Here is a 23,172-nt window from a genome sequence, read left to right as displayed (position 1 = left end):
ATTAGATATGTAAATAGCATGAAATAAAGTGATATATATGTAAATCTCCCAATATTTTAATATTTTTCTATTGCGCGGAGATATATAATTTATGATGAATTGTGATATTATTTTTATTTTATGATTTTTTTTTTATTTATTTCTAGAGAAAATTTATTCTATTTGGTATTGATTCATGAATCACATGAAAATCTAATCAACATAATAGCAGATTATGATGGGAAGAGCATTGCTATTTTTGTAAAAATCACTCAAAATGATTTGTTGACAACACATCCAATATAATGCTTACATTTTATTAAAAAAACATATATGAAATAAGAATATTTGGCTATTTGGATCAATTTTTTTAGTTAAAAACATTTATCTATAAAAAATTAAAAATCATTCCAAAAATTTGCACTGATTCTATCTCCCTACAATATAGCAGTAGTGCTCTTTACACTTAAATTTTATTTGGGACATTTTTTTTAACGTTTCTTAAAATAATTTCTTTATAAAAATTTATTATACTAAAAAATTATTTTACAAAACAATAAGAAATCATCCCAAATGAAATTTTAGGCTTCATTTTGTAAAATTAGAGTGAAAAAAATAATTTTTATAAACTGCCGTAGAAGATAATTTTTTTTAAAGTAACGTAAAAATAAATATAACGATATCAATTATAATTATGACATAAAAAATAAGAAAATTATTTGGCTTTTAAAGACCTGCAGATAATCATTCTGACCCGACAATCTTTATAAAAACTTTTCTTCTATTCATCTGTCTGTGAATGCAATGCCGCAGGCTTTAGTTGATCAACGAACAGAAACTGAAAACTAAATATCATGACCTGAATGACTTGTTGTTCCTCTTTAGATCAGCATATATTCAACATTTTTTCTCCTTCTATGCATGAAAATATAAAATGTTGCCACCAATTTATACATTCGCTTCTATACATAACATATTACATGAATAAATGTACTGAAAATATATTATTAGGATGTGTTACCATGTAAAAAATATTATTTTGCATCAGAGGGGTGTTTAAAACTCTCGTGAGGGAGAAATTATTCCGTTCAATCATCGGATATCGTCTGGAGACGAATCAGGACATGCCCCATCAACATTGTGTTGTTTATCGATGTTGTATACCGGATGAAATGAAACATTCTAATTTGCCTTCGAATGATCACGTAATAATTTCTCTTGGCATGTCAATAAACTCTCGATTGATTTTCATCCAAAAAAAAAAACACTCAAAATCTTATGCCCATTTCAAAATGATGAACTCTTTTCTCCTCAGGCAAGTGTTACAAAAATTACAAGAAACAAAAAAAAATAAAAATAAAAATTGGCCCTTTACAGGCTTCACCCAACTCCCCAACGGTTGGAACAAAACCCCTGCTCGTAATAATTTCAAAAAATGGCTAACCAGTTTAAGGTTATTTCCATCAATCTGCACATCTCCCATCCTTTTCTGCCATTATCAGGAGAAATTTGTCATTGAAAAAGCTGAACTGAACTTGAGTTCAGATCACATTTTCTCATAAAACAGAATGTATGCCTCAGACTGAAGCACTTCAGCCAAGGAAACCTCCCTCACACAAGCATCACTGGCATAAAACCAGGCTTTCCCTGCACTGCCAGTGCCAGTTGAGGTTCTGCTTCCTCTTCCATTGCCCCTCACATAAGCTACATAGTGGCCTCCACTCATGCTCCCTGAATGCTCCACCACCCCAATGAGACGGTAGAAGGATTGATCCTTGATGCACCTGCACAATTGAAAGAGTTTAAATGAACAATTATGGTTTGTTGAATTGAAGTAAGGTTTACTAAATGCTACTTTAGTAGATCAAACTTTATTATTTACTCCTAAAATTGTTATACCCTAATTCTTCATTGAGGAATGGAACATTGTCTTCCTTCTCATTATAAATACCTGAGAAGCAAAGGGCTTTTAAAATCTTCCAGATAAAAGTCGTGTTATATCTACTAAGTGCATAAGATATCAAATAAAATGGTCTGATGAGAACTTCCTTGCAAGTTGCAATCAATAAAATGTTTGTTTAAGACAATCTTTATACAGTACTGATTAATAAATGATGTCATGATGTAAAAAATACAGCTTGGATTCAAATCAGGGATCATTTGGTTGCTTGAATATAAAAAAAACATGCACAAAACAATGACTGACTTCAACGTTTTTGTGTTTGAAAAAGAGAGAAGTTAAATCGAATGGTGATTTATAAATACACCTAATCAAATGATCGATTTAAAACTTTTTTTTTCTTTTTTTCAAAATGTATTTTCTTCTGACCCGGTTAGGAAAGTTTAGGTTTTAGATTTGACTTATGTTAAGAAAGGCAGAGGAAGACCTAAAAAGATTTGGTTATAAAATATTAGAAATGATATTTCTTTATTAGATATAAATGAGAATTTGACTTTTAATACGACACAATGGCGAAAAAGGATTCATGTAGCCGACCCCATGTAGTGGGACAAAAGCTTGATGTTGTTGTTGTTGTTGTTTCAAAATGTGTTTTCTTCAAGCAAACAAATGAGCCCACACAGCTGAAAATCTAGTATGCTTCAAAACTAGAGCAAGTTCACAGAACTTCCTTTGTCTAAAATGGAGGAAATGAATGAAACACAAAAAATGTGTGGATTAATTATGAATCTTGTGCCATTGATTTGAGGTTTTCAACTCTTTCATTTCCTCTCACAAGAGTTACAAGCATGCAAACAGAGCTAACAGAAACTGCTCCAAATTCCTCACGTATTTGCACGGGTTAAAACTACTAACCCAGGCAAAGTGGCATCTTTTCCATGTAATGCGACCTAAAATCAATAAATCATAATGTATTAATCTATCACAAGATCTGAAGTCGCGATCAGGTGATTGATCATCCATTTCTGCCAAAATTACATCCCACGATTCCAACCTTTCTTTAGATTTAGAAAATTTCTTCAAAATCATCTAGCAATGTTCTAGCTTGGCCTTTAACTCACTAATTAATCACAAGAATGAAATGTCATACTAACCATGTTGTGCCAGACAGGGTAGATTAATCATTGCCCAATGAAAAAGGCAACAGACTGGCATGCAAAGAAGACCACATATAAAATATATAGTGATTGAAATCTTTGTGTTTTCTCCCGTCGAAGATGTCGCATATACCAATGATTTTTCTACAATTTATTTGCTTATTTTTATTAGTTGGTTTATTTTATTTTTTCTATAATTAAGAACATGTTAGTGATGATGTCAAATAGAGGGCTATATTTTTTTTCGGAACTTTTGGTTCATATAGTTTATAGAATGATTTCAACTTTAGTTCAACTTGGGTTAATTACCATAATGGATGGCTTCCTGTAGGTTAAACAAAAGTTCAATTTGTTGGGTTTGTATTTTTTTGAGTCAGCCGATTTACGGGAAACTAATGCTTAGGCTGTGGCTTCTGAACTTGTTCTATTGTTTGGGCAGTGGAGTCTCAGACTTACAAGTTCTAGTTTTATTTGTTTAAAAGTTAAGAAAAATTGCAAATGGCAAGTGTGATGTTGCATTAGAGTTGCATGTTATTCTGCAGTATTTTGTAATTTTATTCGGCAACTAGCGAGCTCTGTTAACGATGATGTAGAATTTGGGGGTTTTTTTTTGGCGGTAGGCATGACTCGAACTTCGAGATTAATAAGTTTATGAAATATATAATTCTTACCCTTTTGGGATTAATTTAAATTTGAATTGAGCTACTCTTATGCCAATTATACCCATTTCTAAGGGATGATGAGTCTATATATAGTTGTTCTCAATGTTTAAAATTGTGAAATTGGGTATTGAGACATTTTTTGTTCATGAGGCGAGTTGAGGCGTAAGCCTCAAAAAAAAAATGCATAAAGTGACAATCAATGTCAAAAGTGATTTTTTATATAATACCTAAATAATATGTTAAATGATGACATATTAATTTCTTATTGAATTATGAATTAATAAATGAACATACATATGAAACTAAAAATTGTACAAGATATAAAATGATAAATTGCGTGAAATAGAATTAAAATTCAAATATTATAAGAGAAAATAATACTAAATATATAAATTACATAAAGTATCATATAACATCAAGTTTAACTCCAAATTTCTTCCTTCTATATTCTCTACTCATTTACATTTAATTCCTAATGAAAGTTGAAATAGTTGGCAATAACTTATGAATTATGTGCATTGTCATCACTGAGGTGGTCTTTATCTGAGTTGTCACCATAACAATTTGGTCTATCCCTTGCCTCATTCGGTAGAGTCAAATGCCTCAAAATATGCTTCTTTTTAATTTATTTCAATCATATTCATCTTTTAAAAATATTTTCATCAACATAAACATGAGATTAATGCTCCAAAATTTTTAGGGAGGTAGTGTGCAGCTTTCAAGTGATTGTCGGTGATTGCTACGACAGTATTGGCTACGGTGAAGGTCGTGAGCTGGAGGAAGTTGTTGCACTTGCAAGTGCATAAAGGTGTGATTTATATTTAGTTTTAACAAAAAAATATATACAAATAGGATGAGTTGTAAGCCTCGCGCTAGCGAGGCGAGGCGTGCCTCAAGGCGGGCCTCATAAAAAAGTTTGAGGCGTAAGCCTCGAGGCATTTTCACAAGAATTATACTGAGGCGAGCCTCATATTGTGCAATTTTAAACAATGGTTGTGCTAAGTTATGTAATACAAAACTTCTGCTAAAATAAAATTTCACTTTTTAGTTTCAATCTTATGATTGAAAGTTCGAAGAATGATTCTTTTAAGCATAGTATAAGTATGACTACCTCATTCCAAGGAAGTCAACTCCTTTATCAGCGTGAGGCCTTTTTTATTTCAATTTGTTTGTTCCTTTTTTTATTTCATATCAATAATTTGATATTGACTTATTTAGTAATTTGATTTTGATAAAAAATTTAATAACAGAAAGCTAATTTGTGGAATTAAATCTTATTTCTTATTCATTTTATTTGTTTTTAATTCATCACTAAATTTATCAGACAATCATTTCAATATCATTTAGATTTTAATTCTAGTATAACCTTTTAAGATTAAAGAAAGTAAGTTGTTGATCTAATTCATGGCTTGTAGTCGGTGAATCCTCACTTTTCTTCGCATGAAATAATATCAAACATCATATTAATTGTAATAGGATATCCTAACTTTAAAAAGGCTTGTACACCTGGGATGTTGAGTTAAGTGATGCATCTTGCTGCCATTTGTGTGACCCATGAGGAAGAGTAAATCAACCATTAGTGGACTCTACCCTCGTCATAGAAATATGCTAGGCTGAGAGTTAAGTGGGTATTACCTCATCACATATGAACTTTTTTAGTAAGAAAATGATAGATTTTACACTTGATAGGTTTTATTTTATCAGATATGCCAAACCAAAACCTATAAGCCTTCTTGATCCAAAATCTATGTTGCACCAATACACCTATTTATGAAGGCGTGCTGTATTCGATACACCGATACACCGATACGCCTCCGATACTGCACTGATACGTGTCGGATACGCCAAAGTCGTAAGCAATTAAAATACTATTTAATTTCAAAAGTACACGCGTATCCGATACACGTGTTCGCTGAAAAACAAAAAGACATCTGAAAAAAAAAAACGTGTCGTATTTACTTCTGCAGTTGCGAGCAAGATTCTCTCATTTCCGAGATGGATTTGAGTCTCTTAATAATATAAAAATATTAAAATTTACTAATCTTTCACTAGATGAGCCTGAATTAAAAGCTATGATATTTATTGAAGATGATATAGAAGTTCAAAGACAAACCAATAAAGAAGATAATTATATCATTCCTTCTATTGAATAGTTGAAACTTCATGTGCTAGATAATTTATGTTTATGCTTTTGTTGTTGTACTAGACATTTAATGCTTACTTATATTTTGATATTATAAGCTACAAGGCTACAAATGATGTTGTTGTCTTTTTTTTTTTGTAATTTCAAATATTATGCTTTGATCGTTTTTTAAATTTTTATGTATGATTTATAAATTATAATGTCGTGTCCACGCCGACCCGTATCCTGTATTTTTAAGAATTGACGTGTCCCGTATCGTATCGTGTCGTATCCGTGTCGCCATATCCGTATCGGTGCAACATAGTCCAAAATATAATCACAAATAAACTTGTCTGCAATGCATCCCGCTTGATTATAGAATAGAAACCATTCATCAAAGTAAAGTAGTTTCATGATGCATTTACATTTCATGTCGATGGACTTGTAAGTCTTTTCTTGGTTCGCATGCATTGCTTTAGTCTTTTTGTTGACAATCACTAGCGATATTAAAGGATATGATGTAATACCTTGATTGATAAATGATTGAACAAAAATCTTCTCATGCAAACCTTCACTGTTTAACATCCCCTCCAATTGCACCTTCAAGTCCCCTCCCAATGCATCCCCATCTCTCTCGAACATACTCTTTCCTTGATCCCCTCCACTCTCTCTCTCCCTAGACTTTCTCTCATGAGTAAAAAATCATCTATAATCTTCTCATAAAGCCCACAACAAGCATAATAATCAAGTTTGATTTATTCTTCTTTGACTCCCTCAAATGGTCCAGAGCAAAGCAATCCAATCTTCCAAGAATGAATAAAGGTTCTAAGATCCATGTTGATCTTATAAGCTTATGTGACTCATGTGTGGCTCAATATTAATTTGATGATAGAAAAACTTCTGTGATGTCATATAATAATTTCCTTTACATATTCATTTAATAATAACCATCAAGATTAATTTTCATTTCACTAAGGGCTAAGCTTGCTTAAAGGATTTGACACTTAGAATATGAACTTAAGGGCTCAAGACATGAAAACTCAAGTAAAGAATCAAGTGTTCTAAGGCATGGTATAGCTTAGCATAATTATCTTTAGAATTTCAATATAAATTAATGAAGTAGATCTTACTAAAGGTTTCGATAATGATGAATACATAACCAAATTGATTATTATTTTTTTAATTATTTGACATAAATAATAAATTTTGCAAAATTTATTTTATAATTTAGGAAACTTACCTAAGTTTTTTATTTACTTGATTGATCTGCATAATTTTAATATGTGAAGTTTATTTATTATTGTACTTAGTGATCATGTGCTAAATTGGCTTATCATCATGATGTTGATTATGCATATGTGCTTGCAAATTTATTTGTTTCTATAGCTTCACTATATTTATTAATTTTTTTTATATGCATAACTATGTTAATTTTATCAGTAATTTCATAATTAAAAAAATAAACTTAATTATAATATCTTGAATATTCCTTAATTGTGTACTATACATCAACAACATCAAGCATTTATCCCACTATGTGCGGTCGGGTACATGAATCCTTTTTCTCCATTGTGCCCTGTTAAAAGTTAAATTCTCATTTAAATCTAATAAAGAAATGTCATTTATAATATTTTTTTAACCAAGTCTTTTTAGGTCTACCTCTGTTGACCCATGTTAAAGAGCCAAAAAAAAAAAGAAGAAAATACCTGCCTCCACTCAAATCCGCAAAGTCCTGTAGCTCGACGCCGTTTGCGTTGCTTCTCCGCGATCCATGCTCAAACGCTGCTCGAAGAGGTCCATTCTCGTCTTTAAAACGCGAACGAAATGGAGCCTCGGGCTGCTACTTCGCTTCCCACTGCTGAGACTCCCGACCTTCTATTCACAAGCCACGACCTTCTTCCCCCACAGGACCTACCGCAAGCTCCCCCATCCGAATCCATATGTCGATCTCTTCACTAACCGTAGAGATCCCGTCGCCTCTATTGTGCCCTACCTAGAGCCGACCTCCACTTCACGCAAGATCCGGACGGAAGCAAGGCCCGTCTGTCCGATCCCAAATCCCGATCCACACCTCTTCTCCAACTATAGCCATCCCCGTCAAACCCGATCTCCTCCACCAGGCCGAGCCCTACCGCCTCTACAAACCGACCTAAGCCTCCACCAAACTCCTCCTCACACTCACTGCCTTCTTCCTCCATCTAGCCAAAGCCCACATCCGACCCCACCTTCGACGACTCTTCTTCCTATCAGATCGGAAGTAGCCACGGGAGCTGCTCATAGTGAAGGTAAACCTTCTCCCTGCCCGCACACTTCTTTGGCCAAATCTCATAAACCAGCCTAAAAAAAAAAAAAAAAGGGAAATAGGGGATTTAATTTGTTTGCAACATGATTTATGTTATCCTGCTCAATCCTACATAAATCCTTCAGTTTAACAGGATTTAGCTTTAATCCTGTTCAACCCCTTCATCAATCCTGCTCTAATGCTACATAAATTCTATTCAAATCTTGCATGAATCCTATAGCCCGACAACCTTTTAATTAATTGTAATAAAAATAGTTAATAAATATTAATTATAGCTAATAATAATTACTTAAAGTTAATTATAAATTAATTCCAATTAATTAATATTAATTAATTATTATTATTTTTATTTAATTATAATTAATTATCATTAATTAAAATTAGTTATGATTAATCTAAGTTAATTATGAATTAATTATGTTTAGTTTTTATTAATTAATAATAATCATAATTAATTATAATTAAATTTTATTTTATTTAATTTATTTATTAATTATTATTAATTTATTTATAATTAATTGATTATTAATTAACTATCATTAATTACAATTAATTAAAAAGGGATGTATTTTTGTTGTCATCCACATCGTTATCGCATGTATAATTCATCTATCCCTAAAATTCCGAGAGCCCATCTTCGATGCTTATAGCGTGACAAAATAAAAACTTCTACACGCTTGATGGAAGGAAGTGCATCGCAATGCTCACAACGAAGCAGGTGATCCAAAAGCCTCATTTCGGCGTTCGCGGCGCATCGGAAAATCGCCTATACACGCCTTTATTGTGTGTGGTGGGATGGGAACCCGGTGCGATGCCTACGACGAGTGGGGTTACTTATAAGTACCCGTACGCGGAGAAATAATTATATTTTCAAACAGGTACCCTCGCCGACCCCATACATGCTTTTATTAGCGAGGTGGGAATGAAGACTACGACTGCGATGTCTATGGACACCTACCATACACGCCTTTATTGCGCATGGTGGGAAGGCCCATACTCTTATAATTTTCCCCTAAATGGGGGAGATGTCGAGAGGCTGCCGAAAATTCCGAACAACAGGGGACCTGTGAACTTGAACTAAAATGAACTCAAATGAATTAAATCCAAACTTTAACAAAATGCATTAAGAACTTGATTTGAAGTTAGACTTGAGAAGAACCTGATTTGAACTTGACGTCTTGACCTGAACTGAAGACGAATTAGTTGACTTGAACATGAACTGGACTTGTGAATTTGGACTCAAGCTTAGCAAGAATACAACGAACAAGAAGTGACTACAAAGAAATTTGGACCAAGGAATTAACAAAGTGCAAATCATGGGTTAATGGGTTCAAATGCATATAGTAATTGGTCCTAATCATCTAAATGAAAACCAACATATAAGCAAGGGATTTATTTGAATCCTAACACTAAGCTCTCAATGAAGGATAAAGAAGTATTATTTCAATTTTGAAAGAGAATACTAAATGAACTTATGGAGAATGTTGAAATGAATTTCAACATACAACAGGGGACATGTGCAGAAAGGCATCCAAACATAATCAACATGTAATCAAGAGTCAAATGAAAATGCAATCAAATAGCAAAAGATCATTTGTGATATGCAAGCATTAATTGACAATCATGGGTTCTCAATCAAGATCAAATGGAGAATTCATATAGAGGGGCATGACACAAGTCATTAAGCAGTGAATTAGACCTTCAAATGATAGATGCACAATCATAGATGAATGATCTTATTCACCCAAATGAAAATTATCACATGAGTAAGGAGTGGCGAAATTGATATGGCTCAAGTCATTCAATCAAATTGGTGTGCTTGCAATGATTAAATGAGGAATGTGGAAATATGCCTACAACCAGTAGTGTAAGGTTTCCCACAAATACTTTAAAGCCTTCTTGCCAAGTAAGATATAAATGTCAAAAAGCATAAGGATTGTTGGGAGCATTATGAAGTCACCTTCAAGGACGAGAAACCCACGATGCACATAATAAGCCACATATGGATGACATCACAAGAGTCGTGCAAAGAATACTCCAACGTCCCTGCAAATGGCGTCGATCAATTAGCAAATGAAGGCTACAGTCCCCTACAACTACTAAAAAGATCTACATGCAAGGAATATAATAACCCACTAGCCAATGTACATGAAGAGGTTAGTGGCGGACACAACAACACCCTCTGCGAATGAAGAAGGTTGATGCACATAGTAATTTGCTTACAAGTGGCTACAAGAAACTAATAAATAATCATAAGCAGTAATGAAAAGCATGAAAGCAAACATAATGACCCACTGACCAGTATGCATGAGAAGGTAAGTGATGAATACAAGCACCTACAAGCTATGTAGCAAGAGTCGGTGAATATTGTAATGTTCTTATAGTCAACCATCATTCAACATAAAGCAAATACATCAGACCTCTATAAGCAAGGGTAGAAGATCTGAAACACATACGGGTTCTTTACAAATACATATACACACACCATATGCCACTTGTTGGTAGATGCAGAAAGACTTAAGTGAATGCATTATCTTGTAGTCAATTTCAGCATATGAATAAACACATCTACCTGCCTACGGGCAGCAGTAGCAATGTACTGAAAAGACCGAAGACCGCAACAAATGCATAAGGAATGCAGCTAACGCAAGCACACCTACAAGCTATTCTAGCAGTTGTAGAAGACCGGTCGTATACATCAAATGTCTCTCAAGAGCAAAGTGCCAAAGGACCATAGCAAATGCAGATGCTTACGAGTTACTGTAAGAAATTCGTCGTACATACAACATACTGTATATGAGCGAGTACAAGAGAGTTGTAGCAAATGCAATTACCTACAACTGAAAGCAAGAGATTCGTTAGTGCACTATGATCCACCAACAGAAAGCAATAAGTAGTGCACGACAATCTACATGTATAAAGCAGCAAACAACTCAATCAACAAACTGCTACAATATGCTACCAAATCCACAACACTCATATTAGCGGACAGAAGACATATATAATTAAGTTCTCAAATAGAATGTTATGTGCATTTAAATGGTAGTTACCTACACAACTAAAATATTTCAAAATGTTCCCACACATGCACTAATATGTATACACATAGGTACACTAAAGGGCATATATAACCAAACACCCGCATGGGCCCCAACGAGCGTGTTGTAGGAACACACGTGACATCTAGGGAAGCTGCGCGAGTCAATAAATTTGAACACGATGCTCCTGAGTAGGTAAATAAGAGTCGACAAGATTCAACAAATAATTATAAAATATCCCCAAACACCAGCATGGGCCCCGGAGAGCTTGTTATGGGTACACACATGATGTCTAGGGATGCTGCGCGAGTTAATAAATGAACTCAAGTTTGAGCCCGATCCTTCTATGCGGGTGGATAGGAGTCGACACGACACGTACTATTAAACAGATATACAGTCAGGATGTCGATCGAAGTATCTGTTTTATACATTCATATAAGACTTTCAACAAAATAAATTCACCAACTAAAGCATAAAACCTATGAAACCCGATCATCTGTCGATAGCTTGATAGAGTCGACAGAGTTCAATTCAGAAATGAAACTGACTCCAAATACGACGATGATGGCCGTGTTGAATGCAAATATCAACATGAGGGATTAACTCAAAATACCGTCCAAATATCCAAAATTAAAAAATTTCAAAAATCATCCAAGTCTAGAATATTTAAAAGTGAAATTAATCTTCCAACCACTTAAAGAAAAATCCATCCACCCTCCGCAACGGTTTGTCGGGTAGACAAATTGAAATTTACTTCAGCTCATATAGAACAAATGCCTAATCGAAAATATCACTATGATTCATTCTCAAAACAGTCTCCTGCCATTAAGGGCATGGTACGTATCCTCTAACCAATAGTTTCGCCGTCAAATGACACTGCAAGATAAACAGTTATGACCCGGGGCCATCTGAACCAAGTGATTTTGCCACCAAATGACATAATGAGATAATGGTTATGGCCAGAGCCAATATGTTCATTAGTGACATTAAATCATTGAGATATGAATCAATATGATATGATTGATAGGGCACAAAGCCCTCTGTTAGCTAAGGTGGATTCAAATTTGTCCCCTTATACAAACATTTATCTCAGGTCTACAAGGTCCCCTTAGACGAAGCAACACATGGCTGCCGACAAGGATCATTCTGTTAGGTTGGGTCGACTACCTCATCTGACTAAGTAAACCAGGGTCCACGATGACCCGGAACGACGGAACCATGGGATCTTGATCGGGCTCATCATCATTCCCCCACCATCCACTTTAAGTGCAAGATGGTGAAATTTCTAAATTTAAATTTTAAACTCTTCAATACCCAAAACTCATGCTGCTACTATATGCCAGATACTATGTATCTCTACGTATCTAATTGAAGACTAGCCTTAATCGAAAGTTCTCTCTCGTGATCGGGAGGGGTAATTAACTATAGGGGCTTGCGCCTATAGGAAACCATAACTCAGATCATAAAGTCCTTGCAAAATGAGGACGAAATCTCTAGGTAGTGCTTATCTACAAACCCATCTATCTTCCCAAAATTTATCCTGGAACTTAATCCGTTAAAACTCCCACGAGAAAGTAACGGGGGAGGCTGAGCTGAATTTTTGGAGCTCACAACCTCAACCTCAACGAAATTCAAATCTAATACTTCTACTTTTCTAACCGGGTCATCGAAAGGTTGCCATTTTATGTGACCAAACCATCTAAGACGACTCTCTAATCTTATCTTCCACCAGAGCTACTCCAACCTTAATTGTGTACTATACACAAAAAAATTACTTAAATGTTTTATACATTTCATCAAATTTGCCTAATTGTTTTAATTAAGTCCAATTTGTGATTATATGTAATTATGCTATATTTAATAAATTTGAGTTTAATTTTAATTACATTGGATTCATTGAAATAAAAATTATACAATATTATATACTTTGTATTTACTTTATTTAGTTATGTTAAGAGCACCACTTCATTGGATTGCCCAAGACATTTTTTGGCAAGTCTGGCATGTGCATGTTAGGGTCTTGATGCACCCTAACCAACCTAATAAAGAATAATTTGACAGGTTGTTGGGGATTTAGGGAGTACACATTAGAGGTTGTTTCGGAAGCTTTTTGAAGACTTTTTAATGATTTCTAAGGGATGTTTTACAATACACACACACACATACACCCCATATGTGAAGAGAAAAATTTATGGATTAATGAGCTTTTAGAACATTCATAGTAAATCATTTTAAGGGTTTTTCAAGTGAACAAGTGTAACATATTTGGTAACATGTTTTCATGAATCTACAGGCTTTTATTAATTGATTTTCACTTGTATATTTTTCTATTTTGTGTAATAAAGATTATATATAGTTTTAGATGATTTTAATTGAGTCACCTTCAAAATCAAATAAAAAATTTGATTTGATTTATGTGTAATCTTCGGGTTGTGCTAAAGTGGAACTTAATGGAGCTCTGTAAAGGTTGACTATAGTGCCGAACAAAATAAAAGGTTCATTTGTCTGTAGATCAAGTTTTTCTCCAACTCCTCTAGCAGTAAAAGAGCACTTCCAATTTCAAGTTTGGGATAGTAGACTCTTAATGCAAGTGGAGATTAGGCATGGTCAAATGAATGTCAAATCCTGTAAATATTCTATTGAGCAAATTTCTCTTTATAACTTCAATATTTACTTGTCAATTTATATTTAATCACTTGAGATTGATTGTAAGTAATTGAAATACTTGATTTTGTGCTCTAGTGTAGAGTAGAATATTTACTTTTTGCTAAATAGTTAAATTATTTTAACTTAGCATAGATTTATTACATCATATTTATCTTTGTATTCAAATATTTACACTTAGTGTAACTTGCAATAATAATTTTCATAGCTAGTATGGTTGAGTTAGCAATTCATATTGTGCTAATAATAATAAATTTACTTGCATAATCAATTTGACTAAAGCATAGGTTCACTTGTGCAGTTGTGCGAGTATCTCACTTGTTGGATTAAATAATCTGATTACAAGTACGTGTTTATTAATATTTTTTAATTGTAGTAAATTTTATTATGTCAAACAGTTGAACACTTTTAGTATTATTTATTGAGGGATATACATGCATACCACTTAAAATAGTTTTATTTATATATTTAAAACACAAATCTTAATATTCATTTTTCTATCACCTAAAAGTCTTTTACAGCCACAAACATATGATAGAAAACACCGGTCAAATTACCAAATCACTTTGGTTGAATTTGAATTTCAGCAAGACGTGAAATCAGAATTTGGAAGAACTTGAAGAAAACACAAACGGGAATGCAATTAACTTGATAGTAGTAGGTAGAAAACACACATGATACAATGAATCTTCAATCGGAGAGGAAGATCCGACTCTCCCAACTCTCTAGATGCCGCTAGAGCCCAACACAATGAAGAAGCAGTCAAAATATAATCAACTTCTCGATGCCCTAACCCTAGGAAAACATACTACTTAATGCATACAACCCAAAAGGAAATCTCTAAATAGCCCCTACATTCAAATTTCCCTCCTAATTCCCTCCTAAATCCTTCCTGATCGGCACAGTTGGATCCACAGTTTGGGCAGTCGGCACAAGCAAGAGGCGGAACTCTGTTCCGCCTCGTGTAGACACGGGCCTTCCACCTCGTGTAGACATGGGCCGGTCCAGTGTCGACCGGCCGGTCTGGTCTAACAACATACCATTTCAATTGCTCTATCTACCATTCTCATGTGCCCTCTTCAACCCTCATCTCCAATCCTCAAGCAACCACACTCTAAGTTTGAAAGCCAAATACTGAGTTAGCTTTCATATTCTTGACAACAAAGCAATAAAAATCAGAACCTTACTCAAATAGAAAGCCTTCATACACTATGCGCAGACCTTGCTGCAATTTCATAGGCCACATTCATAATATTCTAATTCATGGGAGATGATAACTCAATGGCAAAAGAAGCTCTCCTGTTCCAATGAACGGCCTCTCTAGCTAACCAAATTGTGGACCATATTGAAAAGTTTCTATCGGATTAGCAAACAAAGCAAACATAATTGAGGATCTCTTGGAAGATGAAAAGGGGAAGCTGATCCATTGTTGTCTCTTCCTTCTCCTTTAGTATTCTTTGCAGCATAAATATTCTTGAAAACAAAATTAAGGGTATGAACAACACATGATGTTCAAAAAATGTGAGGATATGCTTGCTTCATAAGTAGGATTACAGCTCTGCATACTAGTACATTATCAGTAATGACTTGGATGATATTTGAAGGACCAACCATCATGATTACTTTTTTGATCAAATTAGAAATAAAGAACTTATTTTAATACTGTTTTTTACAGTTTACAGCTTTAATGAACATAGGGTGATTGTTTGTTACAACCATGAAGTTGATAAGTGGTCTTTTTGTGGATTTGTCTACCTATCACAAGCCAAACCAACTTCTTTTTCCTTCCAAACTTCTTTAGTTGGCTCAAGCAACTTCTTAATATTATCCCTCTCTTTGCAATAACTTTGTTCTAATGGTATTGCATCCAGGTGGAACATAACTTGTGAGGTTATTATTACAAGCATAAGTAAATACATTCTTGTAATGTGGATTCCTCGCCAGGTTGAAGGAAGGTGATGGAGCTTAGTTTGTAATTTTCGGAATCCAGGAAAAACAGCCCAAAAACGGTGGAAAAATGCGAAATTTCTTGGATGAAAACACTCACAAACACTTCAATAACTTGAATATCAAAAGACTTACAAGTTTCCACGGATACAATGCTCTCAATTCGAGAAGAGAAGCTTTCTCCCAAGCCCTAGAGAAGAAGAAAGCTAAAACAGCCACCAAAACAAGATCCCTCTCCAACCAACCCTAACTCCCCTTTAACCCTCACATGAAACCCCCAAAATACCCTAATTACCCCTAGGGCAAACAAAACAAACTCTCACTTACATTTGGTGGGCCCCTTGGGCCCACCCGCCTCCTCCCTCTCCTTCGGCCGAACGCCCAGGCGGGCGATTTCTCCGCCTGTAACAGGCGAGAACCGGCCCCTTGTGGGCCGGTGCGGATGCAGGATGGACCGGCCGGTCCGGTCCATCAGAAGGTTAACCGAGTAAAACATTCTTGTTATTCCTCCATCTAATTATTCTCTCATTTGCATATTAAAAACTTTTTTCAAATAACTATTTACAATAGTTTTTCTTCTTTTAGATTCATATTCCTCCATCCTAAATGGCCCTTTGTTTATAGTAATATCATCAAAATTCAAATTGAAGAAGAAGATGAAGGATATGAAGCTTGGGTACATGGAAGTGGAATCTCTTTAGAAAGTTCTCTTACACTCATTTGCTCAGCTTCACTAATCTTTTTTTGTAGTTCAACCAAGTGTAGTGAGCTAATTTTTGGGCAAATTTTAATCTCATGTCTAGCAATCTTCAACAAATGAGCCTTAACTCTGTAGTATACTAGTATGATCCTTTATATGTGGCACTATAATAATTGCATTTGAATGCAATATTGCCGACACATTCAAAAGTTTTTCCTAGTTTCGTGACATGATTCCACAAAGATTTGTTATCTTCAATGTTGGGCTCTGATGAACCATCAGGAGTCCCACTTTCACCGCCAATAGAGCTCATTATCTTAAGAAAGAATAAAATGATCGACACAAATTATAGATTCAAATGATCAATAAACACCGTCAAATTTTCATGACAAAATATATCTATATATATAATGAGACAATTCAATAAAATAAGCATTCAATTTAAGTTTCTAAGTAGTTTGAATAAGCCACTAGCTTATTTATGCCATTGTTTGAATTTCAGGATGAATTTGTGTGAAAAAATGAATAGCCAATTAGCCACTATGCATGATATTTATAATAAATCCTCAGCTGTATGAAGATAATCATTAACCAAGCAACAAATATATAAACCATAGAGAAGAAATTCATAACTAAATGAAACAATCCTTTAATTCACATCAGAGGAGATTCCATCAATATGTACAATCTCATAAGTATAGAACTAAAGGAGAAGAGCAATATATATGTGAAACCTTTATATTAGAGAAGAATTCATAAACCCTAAAACTGATATATGAAATAACATTATGGTTAACATGAATCTATACGTTAACAAATGATTAGAGATTCGTAAGAATTTGATTACATAAACATGTCACTTCAAAACTCATTCTAATAATATTTCTTCCTCTTAGGTTTGTTAAGGTTTATTAAATCATGCCAAGGCTATAGAAAATGTGATCATCTAAGAAGGTACACAATCATATTGAGATGTAAATGATAGATGTGTGGCTTGATAAAATCAATCCTCTAAAATAAAAATCAGGATATTTAAAATGAAATACGGGATGAGGCAAAGATGAAGAAGACCAAGAAAATGAACATTCAATCGCTCATTCAATAGTTTGCTCGCATGCTCCTCCTTCGACGAGGACGAAGCAAAAAACCACTAGGCACTCGAGTGTTCCTCCTTCAACAAGGACTAAGAAGAGGAACATGAGGTCCACGATTCACTCTCGTATGGCCTTCTTGCTTGCATATCAACCTCTGTCGCCTTCCTGCTCACATATCAACCTCCTTTGGCTTCACTGCTTGTAGATCAATCTCCTCGCAGAAATGCCCTAACTCACTGCTCGCGCAAACCCAAATAAGGCTACTCCTGTAAACCAAAAATAAAGAATACCCTAACCCCTGCTCGCGACAATGATATACAGGATTCTTCTTTGGACGGGCGAGCACACATTTTTTTCTTATATTAGGACACGTGTATCTGATATGTATGCCATTTTTAAATTTAATATTTTTTAATTGGAAACATATTTTTCGCATCCGAGTTGTATCGAGCATGTGTTTGTGTCCGACACTTGTTCGATAGTGCATACCTCCATAAATAGGTGTATCATTGCAACAAAGATGTACATATGGACCTATGAGAATTTATGAGCTCGTATGCGCTTACATGCATTTTTGTGCGTGCATATGATTGTGTAAATTTAGGGGTTGTATGGTTTGTAAAAAAAAGAAATGTAGAGCATACAAGAAAAACAACAAGGGTGGAGTTAGCTTGTGGTGTATTTTGGAATTGGTTCAAAAACAGATAAGTTTTGAATTCATCAAATATGAATCACAAAGTGAATTTGAAATTCACCAAAAGTTTTCTCTATATTCCTTTCTCATCAAGCCAAATATAAATTTATAAAACACTGTATTTGAAATAATTTACGCTCACTTTTCATCAAATAAAAAAAGTACCTTAAGAAGCTATGATCCACCTATTAAATGCTTTGATTTCATGTTTCTGTCATATTTTGACCATAGAACTTCAAAATGAAAATGCAAATTGAGATTGAACTAAAAGAAATAGGTAGGTAAAAAAGTTAAAATTACAAGTAAAAAAATTCTGTGACAATAAAAAAAACAATTGCTTACATGTAACCTTAGGGAATCTTTATATTAGAATTTTCGTACAACATGCAATGACCAAGAGTTTTAGAAAAATAAAATAAAATAAAATAAGGTTTCTACTTCATATTAAAATTATGAAAAATTAGTTGCTTTCAAACTTTAAAAGAAAAATCTGAACATATCATACTCTCACAATTTGTAAATATGCACATTTAACACAACACTTCCATAAATTGAGATATTATGATAAAAAAAAAATTAATATTTTGGACTTTAACCTATTGTACTTTCTTTCACAGAATTTTGTAATTCATAAACCACGTACTCTAATATCATCATGAATCTTACATTTTAAACTTAGTTGAAAAATTTAGGTTAAACTTATTCGTTTTCTACTCTTGCTTGTAGGTGCCAATAGTTATATGGGGTCATGGGTTTTTGGATCAAAGAACATCCAAGTAAATGAAAGGGTTACAGTGCATACATTAACCCTTCTTTGAACAAAAGTTAAGCGAAAGCTTCATGCACTAGGCATGTCCATTTATTTTTCATTCTTATTAGAAATATTATTTTTAATCTTTTAGCTTTATTTAGTTTGTAATTTATATAAAGCTTAGTTTCTATCATTTTAAACTTCTTAAATGATTAACATTTAGTATATAAAAATGTTTACCTGTTTTATCAAATTTTAATATTTTATGTCGCAGCCATATTTTGACCTTTAGATCATTTGACCATATTTTTGATAATTGTAATTAAGTTAAATAAATTAAAGAAGTATGAATTAATCACCCTCAATACCCAATGCTCATTTGCAAACTAAGAACATGACCTGTAGCACAGCTTGGATATAACTTATTCTGTTATTCAAAACTATTGGCTTTATTCTGAATAAGAAGTTAGGCAAAGAAAAAGGAAGCTTACCTTGGATCCATATATGGCCTCATATCAAATGTCTCTTGGAACTTAACATGACCAGTCAATTTAGTTAAGCGGCCACGAGCATCCTGACTAAATCTCTTCAAATGGATCGTTAGTATAGGTGGGACTCTGTCAATTAAGATCCTTTTTGTTGCATCCCTCTTGACTATCTTGATTCCTTCACCCTTATTGTCCTTAGCTGGAAGAACTTTACCGGACTTCAAACCTTTCTTCCTCTGCCGGCTAACTTCTTGTGGTCTGTCAACGCTAGATTTGTGAAGCAATATTTTTGTGTGAGACTGCAAACCATGAGAGGCAACTTTTGGTTTTTTCCCATCATTTTCGACACTACTTCGATCATTTATGCCCTCGAAAATACTCTCTTGATTGCTTGAACAATCTTGTGCATGACTGTTGACACAAATTGAAGGACTTGAAAAATATTGAGATGGCTCTGACTCCGAGGTGTCTTTGTCAAGAACAGCAGGGCAACAAGCCATATTGGAGCAAGAAGCGGTATCTGTCTCCGTTGAATATAAGGTTTTATTACAGCTGATCTCTCCACTAGTATGTGATCCTTCTTGACTAATTTCTTTCTGGGAACTATTCATTTCCGCACATTGATCAAAACGTTCTTCCACCAGAATGTCTACATTCTTCATTAAAGATACGAACTTTCCATTATCTAAAACTTTGACATTGTCAGAACACCCATGGGAGCTGGCCGCAACCTTGTTACATATGAATTCATCTTCAGCCACCATTGAATTCAACGTCATAGACAGATCCAAAACTTCAACTGCATGCAGTTTGCTTGTTCCAAGTTCCCTATTTTCTTGCAAAATCTCAGAACAATGCTCACAATACCATGCTTGTTCATCAGAAAGAAGCTCTGGCTTAGTAAATAAAGCAAGGCAGCTATTAATTGATACTGGAACATCCGTATCATCAACTTCTTCCAGATTTGATTCACTGATGTTACCATTCCACAAAGTTATGTCCATATCTTCTTCATTATTGGTTTCTGCATTTAAATGAGAAGTAGCCTCAGGCTCATTAAATAGATCACCAAAACCATCAAAGTCTTCCACTGCTTGTTTGCAACCAGGGTTAGCAGCACAATACTCACTAGCAGAAACATTTCTAGGATTCGTATTTTCTGGATCCGGAGAAAATGAGGTTGTGTCATTCATATCCAGGTCAGCCAAATCCTGGTCCTGCTGCTTATAGGGAAGCAATATGATATCAGCAACTGGAGCACAATATTGGGGGACTTCATTTTTACAAGATCTCTCAACAAAAGTATCTGAAGACACTGTTAAATCATTAGAACAACTGGCCGCATGCAAATCAGAAACAGAATTCAAAATGCTCTCAGTCCCATTATGCAATCCAGAAACAGATTGTTCATTGCTCGTGACCTCATTTTCCTGCTTGCTGTAAGAACTATGCACAATAGAAGCTTCCAACTCATTAGCACCAAAGTCATTGCAATTTGGTGACTCAGCTCCAAGATAATCCATCCATGTAAAGTCTTGTGCTTCCAAAGTATTATCATGTGTTGGTAGTGGTACAGCTATTCCGGATTCACAGCTTTCTGAGTGTTGTTCATTGCTTTCTCCATTCTGAATCACACACATGGAAGACATCTGAGCAAAACCTCTTTCTCGAACCTGTCGTGATTTGTTTTTATCCCTTTGGTTAGGCCTCTTTGAAGGATGTGGTGGAACCTTTTTTGATGGATGCTTCTTTGAAGGCACCGGCAGCGAGAGATCCAGGAAAGGCTCATTCACAACTGAAGTATGCCGACATTCCATGCAAGAGATGGTGCTCGATAGCTGACCATTAAAGATGGAATCAACTAAAGTAGCTGTTGCTTCAGTGTTTAACTGCTCTTCATTGTCAACAAACTCTGATTTCTTCCTTGCATTTGTTTCCTCAACATGCAATCCATCAAGCAGGTAGCGGAGCAATTCATGGCCGTCTTGTTGCTGGTACCCCCTGAACTGTGGTGCTTTGGCACATATACACCCAAAAAGAGCTTTAGGGTTTATAACACCCTTAGAATCTGCTTTGCTTGTTTCTGTGAAAAGTGTCTTAAGTGCCACAGAAAGAGGACCAAAAGGCCTATCCAAACCCAACAAAGCATCTCGCAAAAGATCTACAGCAAAGAGATTCTGCATGACAGAGTTAAAGAAGCAAGTGTTCCCCAGATTTGAAAGCCCTCTAACTTTGTACCCCTTCAATTTATCTAAATCCAAAGGCTCAAATGCAACACCTCTCAAACTCCTACTCCTATCATTCGTGGCTGTTTCATTCCCTTCTTTTATTACCTCCTCTGGCATCTCAATAGGCACAGAAGAAGAACAACAATAGCACCAACTGATAAGTGGATCGTCGGCCCGAACTGTCAACTGGTGATGGTCCTGCTTCGCGTGTCTCCGAGCGTGACCATAAGGCTCCAAAATACTCACTCCACCTCCGCAGAAATACCGGCCACAATCCAAGCACACCCACATGAAATTTTGCTCTGATTTTGCCTCAGCAGCTCTTGTTCCTGCACCTTTTTTCTTGGTCTGCTTCCCTTTTTCCTTCCCCCCTCGCCTGTTAAGTGGCTCTTCCCTGCAATGCTCACAGGTAACAACATCCATTGAAGAGGATCGGATTTTAACTAGAATCTGATTCAGCTCAGTAGTGCTTTGAGTGCAATGACTGCAAGCCTTCTTATCTCTATTCCCATCATCACCAGGAGACCCCTCAAGCACAGATTTTGGGGATCCCATAGAAGCCCGAAGTTGGGCTTTGCGAGGATTTGGAACCTTTTTCTTCATCTTCTTACCCATCAGCACTTATCAATGAATGCAATGAATAGAACAAGACAAAAAATCATATATAATTTGAACCTGAGAAGAATCTACCAAAAAGGAACCGACACTCAAAGGAACGAAAGAAGTCAAAAGGACAATATCCGAAGCAGTTAAGCTGCTTAAGCCTGGATTTGCGATGCCTATTTCAGCAAACGCTACTGAAAAATACCCAGATCGTAGCTTTTGATAAAATTCGGAAAGATCTCGACTCCAAGAGCATTCAATCAAAACCGGAGGTGTGGATTTCGAAGATAGATGGATGGGATATACAGGACACTAAATCAATGAAAGATGAAAGTTTTAGTATTCTTTTACCTGATATGGGTAAAAAGAGTAGAATCGTAGGGCAGCGAAGGGAGAAGAAGAGCTCCGAAAACCGCTGGCCAGGCCCCCGGCGACGGGTTTATCTATGAATACCAGTGCTCGGCCTGGTGCTCAGGGGGGTTAGTTTTGACAAGACGCAAATAGCCCTAGAATTACCAATATCAGCATGAATTTTGTTTTATGCGGTCGAATTGCCCTGACTGCCTTTAAAGCAGCAATTATTCAAACAAATCAAAAGGCCGATCTTGTTGCTGTAAATCGGAAATATGTTATATCCAAGCTTCTTTTTTTTCATTAATCATTCATTAATTATAAATATAATTACAAAAAAGATTCAAAATATAGCTCAATGATATTTTATAATTGAAACACTTGAGCTGCATTCAAAAATATTATTGTTATAGACTAGAATATTTGCGGCGATAGAGAAATATAAAGTTTAACATCTTAGGTTCGTATGAAGATCCAACAAGCAATCAGATA

General features: G+C 35.0%; 1 protein-coding gene across 3 annotated transcripts; it reads right to left on the bottom strand.

Annotated features, from left to right (window-relative positions):
* Positions 1 to 1,224: 1,224 nt before the first annotated feature.
* Positions 1,225 to 22,638, bottom strand: LOC110110254 (ubiquitin carboxyl-terminal hydrolase 2). Of its 3 annotated transcripts, none has more exons than XR_002304677.2 (3): positions 19,502 to 22,638; positions 10,083 to 10,168; positions 1,630 to 1,763 (listed from the first exon to the last, which is right to left on the bottom strand). XR_002304677.2 is itself a non-coding variant. In XM_020841651.2 (3 exons), the coding sequence occupies exons 1-2, from the start codon at positions 22,339 to 22,341 to the stop codon at positions 1,921 to 1,923; spliced, it is 2,850 nt and encodes a 949-aa protein (XP_020697310.2). In that variant the 5' UTR covers positions 22,342 to 22,637; the 3' UTR covers positions 1,668 to 1,763; positions 1,879 to 1,920. The 3 variants fall into 3 exon arrangements, 2 of the variants coding, with proteins under 2 accessions (XP_028550078.1, XP_020697310.2); XM_020841651.2 differs by lacking the exon at positions 10,083 to 10,168 and adding an exon at positions 1,879 to 1,930 and having other exon boundaries at positions 1,668 to 1,763; positions 19,502 to 22,637; XM_028694245.1 differs by lacking the exon at positions 10,083 to 10,168 and having other exon boundaries at positions 1,225 to 1,763; positions 19,502 to 22,624.
* Between the last annotated feature and the right edge of the window lie 534 nt (positions 22,639 to 23,172).

Source organism: Dendrobium catenatum, unplaced genomic scaffold (assembly GCF_001605985.2).
Source record: "Dendrobium catenatum unplaced genomic scaffold, ASM160598v2 fragScaff_scaffold_421, whole genome shotgun sequence".
NCBI lineage: Eukaryota > Viridiplantae > Streptophyta > Magnoliopsida > Asparagales > Orchidaceae > Dendrobium > Dendrobium catenatum.
Note: the sequence above shows the minus strand (reverse complement) of the source record. Positions and strands in the feature narration are given on the sequence as shown.

Bases quoted from the DNA above. Each gene is read 5' to 3' on its own strand.
- LOC110110254 (XM_028694245.1), bottom strand. From the start codon at position 22,341: ATGGGTAAGAAGATGAAGAAAAAGGTTCCAAATCCTCGCAAAGCCCAA. The intron at 1,764-19,501 runs GTAAGCTTCCTT...TCAATTGTGCAG, and splicing joins AGGCCATATATGGATCCAAG to GTGCATCAAGGATCAATCCT.